This window comes from Triticum aestivum, chromosome 3D (genome assembly GCF_018294505.1).
Source record: "Triticum aestivum cultivar Chinese Spring chromosome 3D, IWGSC CS RefSeq v2.1, whole genome shotgun sequence".
Taxonomy (NCBI): domain Eukaryota; kingdom Viridiplantae; phylum Streptophyta; class Magnoliopsida; order Poales; family Poaceae; genus Triticum; species Triticum aestivum.
Window position 1 is genome coordinate 511,376,592 of NC_057802.1, and position 15,274 is coordinate 511,391,865.

The 15,274-nt window shown below is 49.2% G+C and overlaps 1 protein-coding gene across 1 annotated transcript; it reads right to left on the minus strand.

The window, feature by feature from the left end:
- Positions 1 to 367: 367 nt before the first annotated feature.
- LOC123075133 (probably inactive leucine-rich repeat receptor-like protein kinase At5g48380) lies at positions 368 to 859 on the minus strand. Its single transcript, XM_044497806.1, has one exon. The coding sequence runs from the start codon at positions 857 to 859 to the stop codon at positions 368 to 370; it is 492 nt and encodes a 163-aa protein (XP_044353741.1).
- Positions 860 to 15,274: the final 14,415 nt, after the last annotated feature.

Below are 15,274 nucleotides of genomic sequence, written 5' to 3' on the forward strand. Positions count from 1 at the left end.
TCTTCCAATCCCGCTCTTCCCACAGCCCCGCGCCCGCCAACCGTAGCAAAAGGGATTCTTCGTGGTCCCATAGGTGCCGTATCCCCCGATAGTAGGCACGGAGCCTCTCAGAGTAGACAAAGCAGTGAGGGAAGTAGAAGGCCACCACGAACCCCACGACGAATCCGACAGCCGCTCCGATGCTCGACTGGTCATTGATTCGTATAGGCCTCCATCTCTTCCTGGAGCAGTCATCCAATGGTGAGTCACAAAGCCCTTGGTTACAATCAAAGTTCGAAGTTGGAAAAACTACTAGTGAACGAGGAATAGGCCCTGATAACAAGTTCTCCGCAACATTGAATGTGGCCAGCCGAGTAAGCAAGTCCAACTATGGCGGAATTTGACCGCTGAGTTGGTTATGCTGAAGGTTGAGGAGATTCAGATATATCATATTTGACATACTCTGTGGGATTGATCCCGAAAAGCTATTGTACGAAAGATCCAGAGATGTCAGCTGCTGCAGCTTCCATGAAATGTCGGTAGGGACTGGTCCTAAAAAACTATTATTCGATAGGTCCAGTCCCGTCATGCTTGAACAATATTGAGGACCCTGAGGAAATGGGCCTTCAAGTCCTAGGTTGTCAAGTCGCAGAGAGAGAACCCTATTCTCGTCGGGGTGCCGGCACTCCACACCAGTAAATTGGCATATGAAACCGTCGGTTTCACTTCCAAAGTTCCATGTGGATTCGAGTACACCGTCGGTATCAATCACCGATTGTTGTACAGACTTGAGGCACGGGATATCATGTTCAGAACCAAAACACAACGATGAGCTGCTCAAGAGGAAAAACAAAAGGAGGAACTTGTTATCATCCGCCATCACAAACGTGTAGTAAAAATAAACAACTGCTCGGCCAAATCTTGCAGCTTGTCAATTCCAGCGTCACCTGATAAAACTTGTGTAAGAATACTTGAACATTGTACTTGAAAAAAACAAGAAATAGACAACATTGCGTGCTTCAGAAAACTCACCGGTTGACCCAAGCAAATCAGAAGCCACCGTCCGTAGTACATGAACGTGTGCTGCCCTTTTAAAACCGAGAATCCCTCCACTGGAGCATAGCCTTTTCTTCTGCCAAACTCTGAAGTCTTATTGACTTCGAAGGATTTGCCACAAGTATAAAGGGAAGAAAGAATTAGACATCATCAGTGCCCACTCACCACCGAGAGAAAAATACAAGTGTATCACTTGTGAACCTGATGTCACCAAATCATCCATTTATGAAGACATATGTGACAGGCAGGTAAAACATTGTGGAGAGTAAAGGCAGTGCTTCTTTTTTTTGAAACAACAAAGGCAGTGCTTCTCCTTATCCTTGCTAGTAGGCATTTGGATTAGTATATGATAAAGCCAAGACTTGGTACTTATAAATTACCTTTTCACTTGACATTTGGCAAAGAACACTAGGACTGATGTGGTGCTACTCCGGGGTGGACCGACAATGACATACGATAAGCCTAGTGTATCTTCTACCGTACAAAACTTTAAAAGCACAACCAGTCTCAGTCTGAATCATGATCGCTCTAGCCTGATCCAACAGGCTCTGTTAGGCGGTGTGTTGCCATCATATCATGAATTCATGGGTATGGCAAGAAGGCACACAGTAGAAAGAGCGACCCAGCGTCGTCGAGAGTCTTTGGTCTTGGTAGAAATTTCCATTGAAGAAAGTAGAGGGAGTTTACATCATTTCCTGGCAGAAAAAAATTGAGCCTTCTTGCGAGTTTACATAATTTCCTGACGGTCCGCCGGGGCCTTGCCACGGTAGCCGCGGTCGCCAGACAAGGAGCCGACGCCAGATGAGAAACCGCCGCCGCCGAGGCCGATGGTGAGCGCGGTGGAGTCGTCCGAACGATCGCGGGCGTCCTGCTGGATCTCCTCGAGCAGAAGCCGTGAGCGGGCCTGGTTGAACGACAGTGTAGAGAGAATATGCGGTGCAACTCAATTGTATTCCATGGCGTAGGTCACAATATATACAAGAGATGTCTTGCGTGACAAGAAAACTAACCCTACCATATCTCTAGGAGTCAACTATAGAAGGCTAGAGAAGATAGGATTAGAAGTAAAAATACGTCACGTCCAACACCCCCCGCAGTTGAAGTGTCAGCGTCGGCGATGCAAAGACTGGAACGGAACTCCTGGAATGCAGCGGTTGAGAGCCCTTTGGTCATAATGTCGGCGAACTGTTGGGTGGTCGGTACATGAAGAACCCGGAGCTGACCCAACAGAACCTTCTCGCGAACGAAGTGAACATCATGTTCAATGTGCTTGGTGCGCTTATGCTGCACCGGGTTTGCCACGAGGTAGGTGGCCAAAACATTATCACAAAAGACCACCCTAGCTTTCGGGATTGAAACCCGAAGTTCGCCAAGTAGTTGACGTAGCCAACATGTCTCGGCAATGACGTTGGCGACGGCACGATACTCGGTCTTAGCACTCGAGTGGGAGACAGTGGGCTGCCGCTTAGAGGACCATGAGATGAGCGAATCGCCAAAGAAGACACAATAGCCCGACGTAGAGCGACGAGTGTCAGGACAACCGGCCCAATCCACATCAGTGTAGGCATACGGCTCAGTGGAGGCGGAGGCACGAAGATGAAGACCAAAGGTCGGTGCGCTGAGAATGTACCGGAGAATGCGCTTGACCAGAGACCAGTGAACATCATGAGGCGAGTGCATATGCAAGCAAACTTGCTGCATGGCAAAATGAATGTCTGGTCTGGTGAGCGTGAGGTACTGAAGAGCACCAACAATACTACGGTAGAGAGCGGCATCAGTGGCAGGCTGTCCATCAGTGGCAGAGAGCTTCGGCTTGGCCTCGGCAGGAGTAGCAGCAGGTTTGCAATTTTTCATGCCAGCACGATCCAAGAGATCAAGAGCATACTGTCCTTGATGAAGAAAAAATCCGGAGGAATCACGTCACATATTAATGCCGAGGAAGAAGTGCAATGCGCCCAAGTCCTTCAGCCGAAACTCAGAACCGAGGCGACCAATGATGTCACGAAGTAAATCCGTGCGAGAGGCGGTGATGATGATGTCATCAACATACAGAAGAAGCATGGCGACATGATCAGCTCGATGAAGCACAAATAGCGATGTGTCGGAGGTGGTGCTGCAAAAACCAAGAGCGGTGAGAAATGCTGCGATACGTTGATACCACGCACGAGGCGCCTGTTTCAGACCATAGAGGTACCGTGATAGCAGGCAGACATCATCAGGTCGGGTAGGATCAACAAATCTAGTAGGCTGCTGGCAGAGAACACGCTCCTGGAGATGACCGTATAGAAAAGCATTGTTGATGTCGAGCTGATGAACATGCCAGTGACGTGAGGCGGCAAGCTGAAGAACCACACGAATCATAGCGGGTTTAACGACCAGAGAGAAGGTCTCCAAGAAGTCATCACCGGCACGTTGTGCAAAGCCGCGAACAACCCAACGAGCCTTGTACCTGTCCAGAGAGCCATGGGGGAGAAGCTTATGCTGAAACACCCACTTGCCGGTGATGATGTTGGCACCGGGTGGACGAGGAACCAATTTCCAAGTCCGGTTGGCAATGAGGGCATCATACTCAGCGCGCATAGCCGCAAGCCAGTGCGGATCACTCAATGCAGAGCGCACCAAGCGCGGTACTGGAGAGATCACCGTGACGCTGAGATTGTGATAGCATGGGTTTGGTTGATGTATCTCGTCTTTAGCGCGCGGCTCCATGGAGTGATGAGGCGGCAGAGGCGGGGCCCGAGCCCGACGTCGAGGTGGAGGCGCAACCTCTATTGCGGGAGAGGATGAGGAGGAGGCCAGAGGAAACACCGCGGGCGATGAGGCCGTGGGAAAAACCACGGGCGACTAGGCCGCGGGAAAAACCGCGGGCGACGAGGCCGCGGCTGAGGCTGCAGGCGAGACCGCAGGCAACAGTGAAGGAGCCACCGGCGTGGCCGTGGGTGACAGAGACGAGGCCGCAGGTGGGGCCACGGGTGGCGGAGAGGAAGCCGCGGGCGAGGCCGCGGGTGGCATAGACGAGTCCGCGGGCGAGGCCGCGGGTGGCGCAGACGTGTCCGCGAGTGAGACCGCAGAGGCCGATGGTGAGCCGGCGGGAGAGGCCACAGCCAACGTGGGCGCGGACGGGAGAGTCAGAGAGGCAGCCGGTAACCCGGCCGAGACGCCTCCTGAGGACGCTGCCAGGCCAGCAGAAGCTGGCACCAAAGCCTCCAGGAGCGAGGCCGGCTCTGCCTGAGCCAACAGAGGAGGCCTCGCCGAGGGAGCCGAAGGCCTCGCGGAAGATGCATGCATGCGCGGCGAAGGGAGCGCAAGGTCTCCGCGAGGTCGTCGAGGGGAAGGATCCGAGGATGGCGCCGCTGTGGTAGTAACCTGCTGAAAAGGAAAAGCAACCTCATCAAAGTAAACGTGCAGTGAGACGAAGACACGGCGAGAGACCGGGTCGTAGCAGCGAAATCCTTTGGTGTTGGTTTGATAGCCAAGAAAGACACATGAAAGAGACCGCGGCACAAGTTTATGTGGAGCGGTGGCAGTGATGTTGGGGTAACACAAGCAACCGAAGACGTGGAGATTGTCATAGGAAGGAGGAGACCCGAACAGAAGGTGATGAGGTGTATAGCTCCATCGTGGTTTGCACGGCCGGATGTTGAGAAGGAGAGTGGCGGTGGCGAGAGCATCTGGCCAAAAGCGTGCGGCATGTGTGCATGGAAGAGCAACGCACGAACACTCTCATTGAGGGTGCGAAGAACACGTTCGGCACGACCGTTTTGTTGGGATGTATATGGACATGTAAGACAAAAAATGGTGCCATGAGTGGAGAGAAGATGTCGAATGGTGAGGTTATCAAATTCCTTTCCGTTATCCGTTTGAAGGTGCGCAATGGTGCGATGAAAGTGGGTGCGGACATAAGCATAAAATGAGTGGAGAGTGGAGGCGACATCGGATTTACGGCGTACCAGAAAAGTCCAAGCGAAGGAAGAAAAATCATCTAAGATCACGAGATAATATGATAAACCCAAGTTGGTAGGCACCGGAGATGTCCAAACATCACAATGAATAACATCAAAGGGAAAAGTAGCTATTGATGTAGATGAAGGAAACGGCAAACGAACGTGTTTTCTGACGCGGCAAGCATGACAAGTATGTGCCACGGATTTATTACTTGAAAAGGGAAATGTGCTCAAAATTTTATGAAGAGCATTGGCGCCGGGATGACCAAATCGAGCGTGCCAAAGCGAGATGTCGGCATGAAGAGCAACCGGACCGCCACTCGTCATAGGACCGCATGGGTAGACATCGTCGGGGGAATCACATCAGTGCAGAACCCTCCGGGAGCGAGCATCCTTGACAGAGAAACCAAGAGCGTCAAACTCAACAGTGACAGGATTTTCACGAGTAAGAGTACGAACGGAGCATAGGTTTTTTATAAAGGATGGCGAAATAAGCACATTATTAAGAGTAAAAGAAGAGGAGGGAAACGGGAGGGAGCAAGAAGCATGATGGGTGATGGTAAGGGACGAACCATCACCAACCATGATGCGAGAGTTGAAGGGATAGGGAGAGGCGCGGGAGAGGATACCGGGGTTGGAAGCCATGTGAGCGGCAGCACCGGTGTCCATATACCAATCTCCACCTCCGTTGTAGTTGCTCGGCGAGGGTGCGGCATGAAGAGCGGAGAGGAGGGCGGGATCCCAGACACCGCCGTGGGTTCCGCCATACGCGCCTTAAGCCGGAGGGGAACCATATGCCGCTGGACCGCCGTAGGGCGCAGCACCACCATATGTCGCGGGTCCGGGGGTAGGCGTGGTCAGCAGTGCCTGATGAGAGGCCGGCCGTGGACCGAGGATGCCCGGAGCAGGAGGGCGAGGGACGGGCATGGAGTACGCATGTACAACACCCGTCCAGGGATTGTACCGACAACCACGGTGGAGGAGGAGCGACCCCGGTGTTCGCAGGCGGGCGCTGCACGATCTTGGAGTTGCCGGCTCGACCCCCGCGGCCCTTCTTCTTGCGGCCACCGGAGGGGGCGGGCACGGGAGGCAGGGTCGGAGCAGGAGCACGTGGGGCGGCCGGGGCGGGAGGCGCGCCGGTGCCGGAGGCGAGGCCGACGTGGAGCGCGGCGTGGGTCGCCTGCCGAGCGGAGTGACGAAGTCGCTTCTCCTCCATGCGAAGGTAAGTGACCGCCTTGGCGTACGTCGACGTGACGAGGGAGAGGTTGGCGGCGGACTGGCCGAGGTCGGGGTGGAGGCCCCAAAGGAGGTTGGTGAGGAGGACGGAGTCGTCGATGTTCATGCCGACGTCGCGTAGCTCGTCGGTGAGGACCTTCAGCTGCGTGCAGTACTCATCGATCGAAAGATCGTTTTGCTGCATAGTGAAGAACTCCCCTTGAAGGAAGACGCGGCATTGGAGTTGATTGTCAAGGAAGAGGTCACACAGCCGCGTCCACATAGCGTACGCCGACGGGTCGCGGGAGTTCACCATGTTGAAGAGGCTGCCGAAGATGGTGAGGAAGAGCCACTTGATGATGCAGGCATCCATAGCCAGCCACTTGTCATCGTCCTTCATGTCGTGAAAGTGACGCTCCCGTCAACATGCTCGATGAGACGGTAAGAGCGGAACAGCAGTGCAAAGTATATGCGCCACGCGTTGTACGATGGCGAGTCGAGGTTGAGGATGACGGGTACGTGGTCTTTGATGTGAAGCTCGTTGAGGCGGTCGGAGGTGAAAATGGCACCGGCGAAGGAACTGGCGTCGGATGGGTCGGCCTTGGAGCGGGACATAGTGGTGGCTTAGGGTTTGGGTGGTGACGCAGGGAAGGGGGCAGCGGCACTTGTAGAAGGGCAGCGACAGTGGCGCTCGGGTTTTGGGGAGAAGGGGGTAGCGGCGGCTGCAGGAAGAAGGGCAGCGGTGGCGTAGGGTTTTGGGGTGGAAGGAGGTAGCGGCGGCGGCTACGGTAGAGGTAGCGGCGGCGGCGGCGTAGGGTTGTTGGGGTGGAAGGAGGCGGCGGTGGCTACTGGAGAGGTAGTGGTGGCGGTGGCATTTAGGGCTTGGAGATGGCGGCAGCAGTGGCTACGGGAGGGTGCGACAGCTGCTGGTGCGGAAGCGAGAGAGGATCACGGTAAAACTGATACCATGTAGAGAGAATATGCGGTGCAACTCAATTGTATTCCATGGAGTAGGTCACAATATATACAAGAGATGTCTTGCGTGACAAGAAAACTAAGCCTATCATATCTCTAGGAGTCAACTATACAAGGCTAGAGAAGATAGAATTAGAAGTACAAATACGTCACGTTCAACAGACAGGAAGGGGTTCTGCATGGGCAAGACAGTGGCGATCACCTTGTACGGGCGGGACAGCCCTCGTAGCAGCTGCAACGTCAGTGTCTGGTCGGTGACGGGCTCCTCAACGTCCGCGAGGGTGTCGGCCAATGCCTTGAGGCGAGCGCAGTACTCCGCCATGCGCAGGTCACCTTTGGTGAGGGCGCGAAACTCGGCGGAGAGGTGGACCGCCTGAGCGGGCTGGTTCGCGAGGAAGAACTCTCGGAGCTTGTCCCAGGCGACGAAGGCGGTGTTCGCCTCGCCACGGATGACCTCGTAGAGACCGTCGGTGATGGTGGAGTAGAGCAGCAGGACAAGGGTGAGACCAGTATGGCGCCATGCGGGAGACTGCTGGTCTGGGTTGGAGTAGTGGGTGATGTGGTGTTGGAAGGCGTACAAGGTGAGAACGCAGTGCCAGAGCTCACGCCACTTGGAGTAACTGCCGGACTGGACATCCAGCTTGAAGGTGATGAGGCTTCCGATGTTGTGGAGAGAGTGGATGGAGGGGAAGGCGGCGGAGGAGGAAGCCGCAGCATCGGGAAGAACCGGGGGAGGAAGCAGTCTCATGGCGGAGGAGGTCGCGGCGGGTGGAGCGGTGGCGACGGGAGCGATGAGCTCGGGTGAGGTTGGCACCGGAATTGTGGTAGGAGGTATGGGGGGAAGTGAGTGCCGGATCGGGGGAGAGGGGAGTGGTGCCCGTGAGATCGCCGGAAGAGGAGGAGGAGTCGTCGGTGTTCATGGATCTAGGAAAGAGGCTCTGATAACCAAGTTGTTTAGTGATAATGTTCACTGTTGTATTCATTCATCTCACAAGGGTACATTATATACAAATGATAGTAGAACGGGCACGAGCGCCACTCGGGGGTGACGTGCGTAACCAACGCGAGCTATGCGTGCGTAGTGGCGAGATGGAGGGAGCCGCCGTGAGAACCGGTCAAGCAGGTACTGACGTAGCCATTTTCCAACATGACAATCCTGTACAAGCTGGGGTATTGCACATTGAGAGAGGTGGTCCCTAGCCAGGTGTCCTCCCAGAATCGGACTTGTTAACCTTCCCTAACCGAGAATGTTCCAATTGGAAAAAAAATCCTTAGCCTTCATCACCCCACTCTAAAAATGTGAATCGCCAGGTCTCCAATAAACTTGAGAGATAGCTTTGGATCCCATGTACTTGTTACGAATGATTTGTTGATTTCATGCAATACTTCATACACAAGATGAGGGGCTTCAGAAACTCACCAGTTGATCCAAAGCAGAAGCCACTACCTGCAATAGTTGAAGGGGCACGGCTCTTAAAAGGGGCAACCCCTCCACTGGAGCACATACTTTTTCTTCAGCTAATTAATTCCGTCGGTCCTACTGAATGGGTGAATAGCTAGTACAAGGAAGAAAGATTGACTAGCTCACTATCCCACTCCAAGCAAGTAAACAGTCAACAAAACTCAACACCAAAGAGAAAATAGTGGTAGAACTTCATGCGCTGATGCATCACATCACCGATTTATGAGGCTAGAAAAACTAAGACTTATGAGAGAGACATCTAAAACTTTGTCAAGAGCAAAGACAGTGCTTCCCCTGGTCATACTAGGCACTTGGATTAATTCAGGATCAAACACTACAAAAAAAACACACATCCGTGACATTTTGGGCCGAACGAAAATCTTTTCTGTCATACTTATGACACTTCTATGACGATAATTGTGACAAAACCCGGTATCATCATAGATGTGGTGGGCTCCTACTTCTATGACAAAATATCATGACAGAAAATGGGCTTTTCGTCCTGGGCGGGCCGGAGACGCAGCTGCATGACATTCTTTGGGCCGTCCATGACGGAAAAAACCATGGTAGAAGCGAGGGTGAGGAAAATATCGGGGTGTTCCCGGTTACGGTGGGTGGTCGGGGCCGAGCGATGCGCGTTTCTCTCATACACGCACGTGCGTGGGTGCGAGGCGTTGGGCTCTAACTGAAGCCGAGCGAGGCGTTGGGCTCTAACTGAACCCGAGCGATTGCACTGCAGGCTACGCGTTACTGAACCCGAGCGATCGATCGATGGCTGTTAACTGAACCCGATCGAGCGATTCCTTCGCTACTGCTGCTAACTGAAGCCGATCGATGCTGCCTCTGGATGAACAGTGAGCATTGCTGGGGGGGTTTGGATGAACAGTTCCCGGTGGGGGTGGATGAACAGGACCCCGTGGCGTTGCCTCTGGATGAACAGGACCCCGATCGTTCGAGGCGGTTGGGGCTGGATGAACAGGACCCCGTGGAGGGTAGGATGAACAGGACCACCCCGTGGAGGGCAGGATGAACAGTAGACGGTGGAGGGTTGGATGAACAGTAGCCCGTGGAGGGGTGGTTGAACAGGAGCCCGTGGAGAGGGCTGGTTGAACAGTAGCCGGTGGAGTAGCGCACGGTCGAGGCTGGATGAACACGAGCCCGTGGATGAACAGTTGCATGTGGAGGCTGGAGGAGGTCAACGATGGATGAACAGTAGCCTGTGGAGGCTGGAGGGGGTTGACGGTGGAGATGAACAGTATCCCGCGGAGTCCCGTTTTGCGGTACGCCACAACCCTCCCGATGAACAGGACCCCCGTTTCGACCGTAGTGCTCCAACATAAGTCCGTTTCCTCTGTTTTGCGGTACGCCACACCCCTCCCGATCAACAGGACCCCCATTTCGACCGTAGGCGGTCCGTTTCCTCCGTTTTGCAATACGCCAGACCCCTCCCAGTGAACAGGATCCCGTTTTGAACGTGGCCGGTCGAACACAAGGCCGTTTCCTCCGTTCTACGGTACGCCAGGCCTCGTTTCCATCGGCTGTTCCGTCCAAGCCGGTTGGCTCCCATGCGTTCCGTTGCCTCCCGATGAACACGACGCATTTCGTTGCCTCCCCATGAACATGATGATGACGTTGTTTCTCCGTTCCTACCCAGCCATTGATACGTCCATTTTGCATCATGCTTTTATATCGATATTTATTGCATTATGGGCTGTTATCACACATTATGTCACAATACTTATGCCTATTCTCTCTTATTTTACAAGGTTTACATAAGGAGGGAGAATGCCGATAGCTGGAATTCTGGACTGGAAAAGGAGCAAATATTAGAGACCTATTCTGCTCAACTCCAAAAGTCCTGAAACTCCACGGAAGTTGTTTTTGGAAATAATAAAAAATACTGAGTGGAAGAAATACCAGATGGGGCCCACACCCTGGCCACGAGGGTGGGGGCGCGCCCTACCCCCATGGGCGCGCCCCCTGCCTCGTGGGCCCCCTGTTGGCCCTCCAGTGCCCATCTTCTGCTATATGCAGTCTTTCGTCTGAGAAAAATCACAAGCAAGCTTTCGGGACGAGACTCCGCCGCCACAAGGCGGAACCTTGGTGGAACCAATCTAGGGCTCTGGCAGAGCTGTTCTGCCGGGGACACTTCCCTCCGGGAGGGGGGAATCATCGCCATCATCATCACCAAAGCTCCTCTCACCGGGAGAGGGCCAATCTCCATCAACATCTTCACCCGCACCATCTCCTCTCAAACCCTAGTTCATCTCTTGTATCCAATTCTTGTCTCCAAGTCTGGGATTGGTACCTGTAGGTTGGTAGTAGTGTTGATTACTCCATGTAGTTGATGCTAGTTGGTTTATTTGGTGGAAGATCATATGTTCAGATCCTTTATGCATATCAATACTCCTCTGATTATGAACATGAATATGCTTTGTGAGTAGTTACGTTTGTTCCTGAGGACATGGGAGAAGTCTTGCTATTAGTAGTCATGTGAATTTGGTATTCGTTCGATATTTTGATGAGATGTATGTTGTCTTTCCTCTAGTGGTGTTATGTGAATGTCGACTACATGACAGTTCACCATTATTTGGGCCTAGAGGAAGGCATTGGGAAGTAATAAGTACATGATGGGTTGCTAGAGTGACAGAAGCTTAAACCCTAGTTTATGCGTTGCTTCGTAAGGGGCTGATTTGGATCCATATGTTTCATGCTATGGTTAGGTTTACCTTAATACTTCATTTGTAGTTGCGGATGCTTGCAATAGGAGTTAATCATAAGTGGGATGCTTGTCCAAGTAAGAACAGCACCCAAGCACTGGTCCACGCACATATCAAATTATCAAAGTACCGAACGCAAATCATATGAACGTGATGAAAACTAGCTTGACGATAATTCCCATGTGTCCTCGGGAGCGCTTTTCTTTATATAAGAGTTTGTCCAGGCTTGTCCTTTGCTACAAAAAGGATTGGGCCACCTTGCTGCACTTTATTTACTTTTGTTACTTGTTGCTCGTTACAAATTATCTTATCACAAAACTATCTGTTACCTATAATTTCAGTGCTTGCAGAGAATACCTTGCTGAAAACCGCTTATCATTTCCTTCTGCTCCTCGTTGGGTTCGACACTCTTACTTCTCGAAAGAACTACGATAGATCCTCTATACTAGTGGGTCATCAAGACTCTTTTCTGGCGCCGTTGCCGGGGAGTGAAGCGCCTTTGGTAGGTGGAATTTGGTAAGGAAAAATTTATATAGTGAGCTGAAATTTGCTGTCACTTGTTACTATGGAAAGTAATCCTCTGAGGGGCTTGTTCGGGGTATCTTCACCCCGACCAGTAGAGCAAAGAGTTGCTCCTCAACCTACTGAAAATGAAAATGTATACTTTGAAATTCCTTCGGGTATGGTAGAAAAACTGCTAGCTAATCCTTTTGCAGGAGATGGAATATTACATCCTGATGAGCACCTAATATATGTGGATGAAGTTTGTGGATTATTTAAGCTCGCAGGTATGCCCGATGATGTTATCAAGAAGAAGGTCTTCCCTTTATCTTTGAAGGGAGATGCATTGACATGGTATAGGCTATGCGATGATATGGGGTCATGGAACTACAAACGATTGAAATTGGAATTTCATCAGAAGTTTTATCCTATGCATCTTGTTCATCCTGATCGCAATTATATATATAATTTTTGGCCTCGCGAAGGAGAAAGCATCGCTCAAGCTTGGGGGAGGTTTAAATCAATGTTATATTCATGCCCCAATCATGAGCTCTCAAGAGAAATGATTATTCAAATTTTTTTATGCTCGGCTTTCTAATAACAATCGCACCATGCTCGATACTTCTTGTGCTGGCTCTTTTATGATGAAGACTATTGAATTCAAATGGGATTTATTGGAAATAATTAAACACAACTCTCAAGATTGGGATCTCGACGAAGGTAAGGAGTCAGGTATGACACCTAAGTTTGATTGTGTTAAATCTTTTATGGATACCGAAGTTTTCCGTAAATTTAGCACTAAATATGGACTTGACTCTGACATAGTAGCTTCCTTTTGTGAATCTTTTGCTACTCATGTTGATCTCCCTAAGGAGAAGTGGTTTAAATATCATCCTCCCATAGTAGTAAAAGTGGATGCACCTATTAAAGTTGAAGAAAAAACTATCACTTATAATGATCCTATTGTCCCTACTGCTTATGTTGAGAAACCACATTTTCCTGTTAGGATAAAGGATCATGCTAAAGCTTCGACTGTGGTTCGTAAAAGCAATATTAGAACTTATACACCTCCTGAGCAAGTTAAAGTTGAACCTAATATTGCTATGGTTAAAGATCTCTTGGCTGATAATATTGATGGGCATGTTATTTATTTCTGTAATGAGACTGCTAGAATTGCTAAACCTTGTGCTAAAGATAAACATAGACCTGTGGTAGGCATGCCTGTTATTTTTGTTAAAATAGGAGATCATTGTTATCATGGCTTATGTGATATGGGTGCTAGTGCTAGTGCAATACCTATTGACTTATACAAAGAAATTATGCATGATATTGCACCTGCTGAGTTAGAAGATATTGATGTCACTATTAAGCTTGCCAATAGAGATACTATATCACCAATTGGAATTATTAGAGACGTTGAACTCTTGTGTGGGAAAACTAAATATCCTGCTGATTTTCTTGTTCTTGGTTCTCCACAAGATAGCTTTTGTCCCATTATATTTGGTAGACCCTTCTTAAACACTGTTAATGCTAAGATAGACTGCGAAAAGGATGTTGTCACTATTGGTCTAGGTGATATCTCTCATGAGTTTAATTTCTCTAAATTTCGTAGACAACACCGTGAAGAGGAATTGCCTAGTAAAGATGAAATTATTGGTCTTGCTTCTATTGCCGTACCTCCTAATGATCCTTTAGAACAATATTTGCTAGACCATGAAAATGATATGTTTATGAAGCAAAGAAGGGAAATAGATGAAGTGTTCTTTAAACAGGGTCCTATTCTGAAACACAACTTGCCTGTTGAAATCTTAGGGGATCCTCCTCCACCCAAGGGTGATCCCATGTTTGAGCTTAAACCATTGCCTGATACTCTTAAATATGCTTACCTTGATGAAAAGAAGATATATCCTGTTATTATTAGTGCTAACCTTTCAGAGAAGGAGGAAGAAAAATTATTGAAAACTCTGAAGAAGCACCGTGCTGCTATTGGATATACTCTTGATGATCTTGAGGGCATTAGTCCCACTCTATGTCAACACAAAATAAATTTGGAGAAAGATGCCAAACCAGTTATTGATCATCAACGACGGCTGAATCCTAAAATGAATGAAGTGGTAAGAAAGGAAATACTAAAGCTCCTTGAGGCAGGTATAATCTATCCCGGTTCTGATAGTCAGTGGGTAAGTCATGTCCATTGTGTCCCTAAGAAGGGAGGTATTACTGTCGTTCCTAATGATAAAGTTGAATTGATTCCGCAAAGAATTATTACAGGTTATAAGATGGTAATTGATTTCCGCAAATTAAATAAAGCTACTAAAAAAGATCATTATCCCTTACCTTTTATTGATCAAATGCTAGAAAGATTATCCAAACATACACATTTTTGCTTTCTACATGGTTATTCTGGTTTCTCTCAAATACCTGTGTCAGCTGATGATCAAGCAAAGACCACATTTACTTGCCCTTTTGGTACTTTTGCTTATAGACGTATGCCTTTTGGTTCGTGTAATGCACCTGCTACCTTTCAAAGATGCATGATGGCTATATTCTCTGACTTCTGTGAAAAGATTTGTGAGGTTTTCATGGATGATTTCTGTGTTTATGGATCCTCTTTTGATGATTACTTAAGCAACCTTGATCGAGTTTTGTAGAGATGTGAAGAAACTAATCTTGTCTTGAATTGGGACAAGTGCCACTTTATGGTTAATGGGGCATAAAATTTCTGAAAGGGGCATTGAAGTTGATAAAGCTAAAGTTGATGCTATTGAAAAGATGCCATGTCCCAAGGACATCAAAGGTACAAGAAGTTTCCTTGGTCACGCCAGATTTTATAGGAGATTCATTAAGGACTTCTCAAAAATTTCACGGCCTCTGACTAATTTATTACAAAAAGATATACCATTTGTCTTCGATGATGATTGTGTAGACGCATTTGAAATACTTAAGAAAGCATTGATCTCTGCACCTATTGTTCAGCCACCTGATTGCAATTTACCCTTTGAAATTATGTGTGATGCTAGTGATTATGCTGTAGGTGCTGTTCTAGGGCAAAGATTTGGTAAGAAATTAAATGTTATTCAATATGCTAGTAAAACTCTAGACAATGCCCAGAGAAATTATGCTACTACTGAAAAAGAATTCTTAGCACTTGTATTTGCTTGTGATAAGTTCAGACCTTATATTGTTGATTCTAAAGTAACTATTCACACTGATCATGATGCTATTAAATATCTTATGGAAAAGAAAGATGCTAAACCTAGACTTATTAGATGGGTTCTCTTGCTACAAGAATTTGATTTGCATATTATTGATAGAAAGGGAGCTGAGAACCCCGTCGCAGATAACTTGTCTAGGTTAGAAAACGTGCTTGATGAACCACTACCTATTGATGATAGCTTTCTTGATGAACAATTAAATGTCAT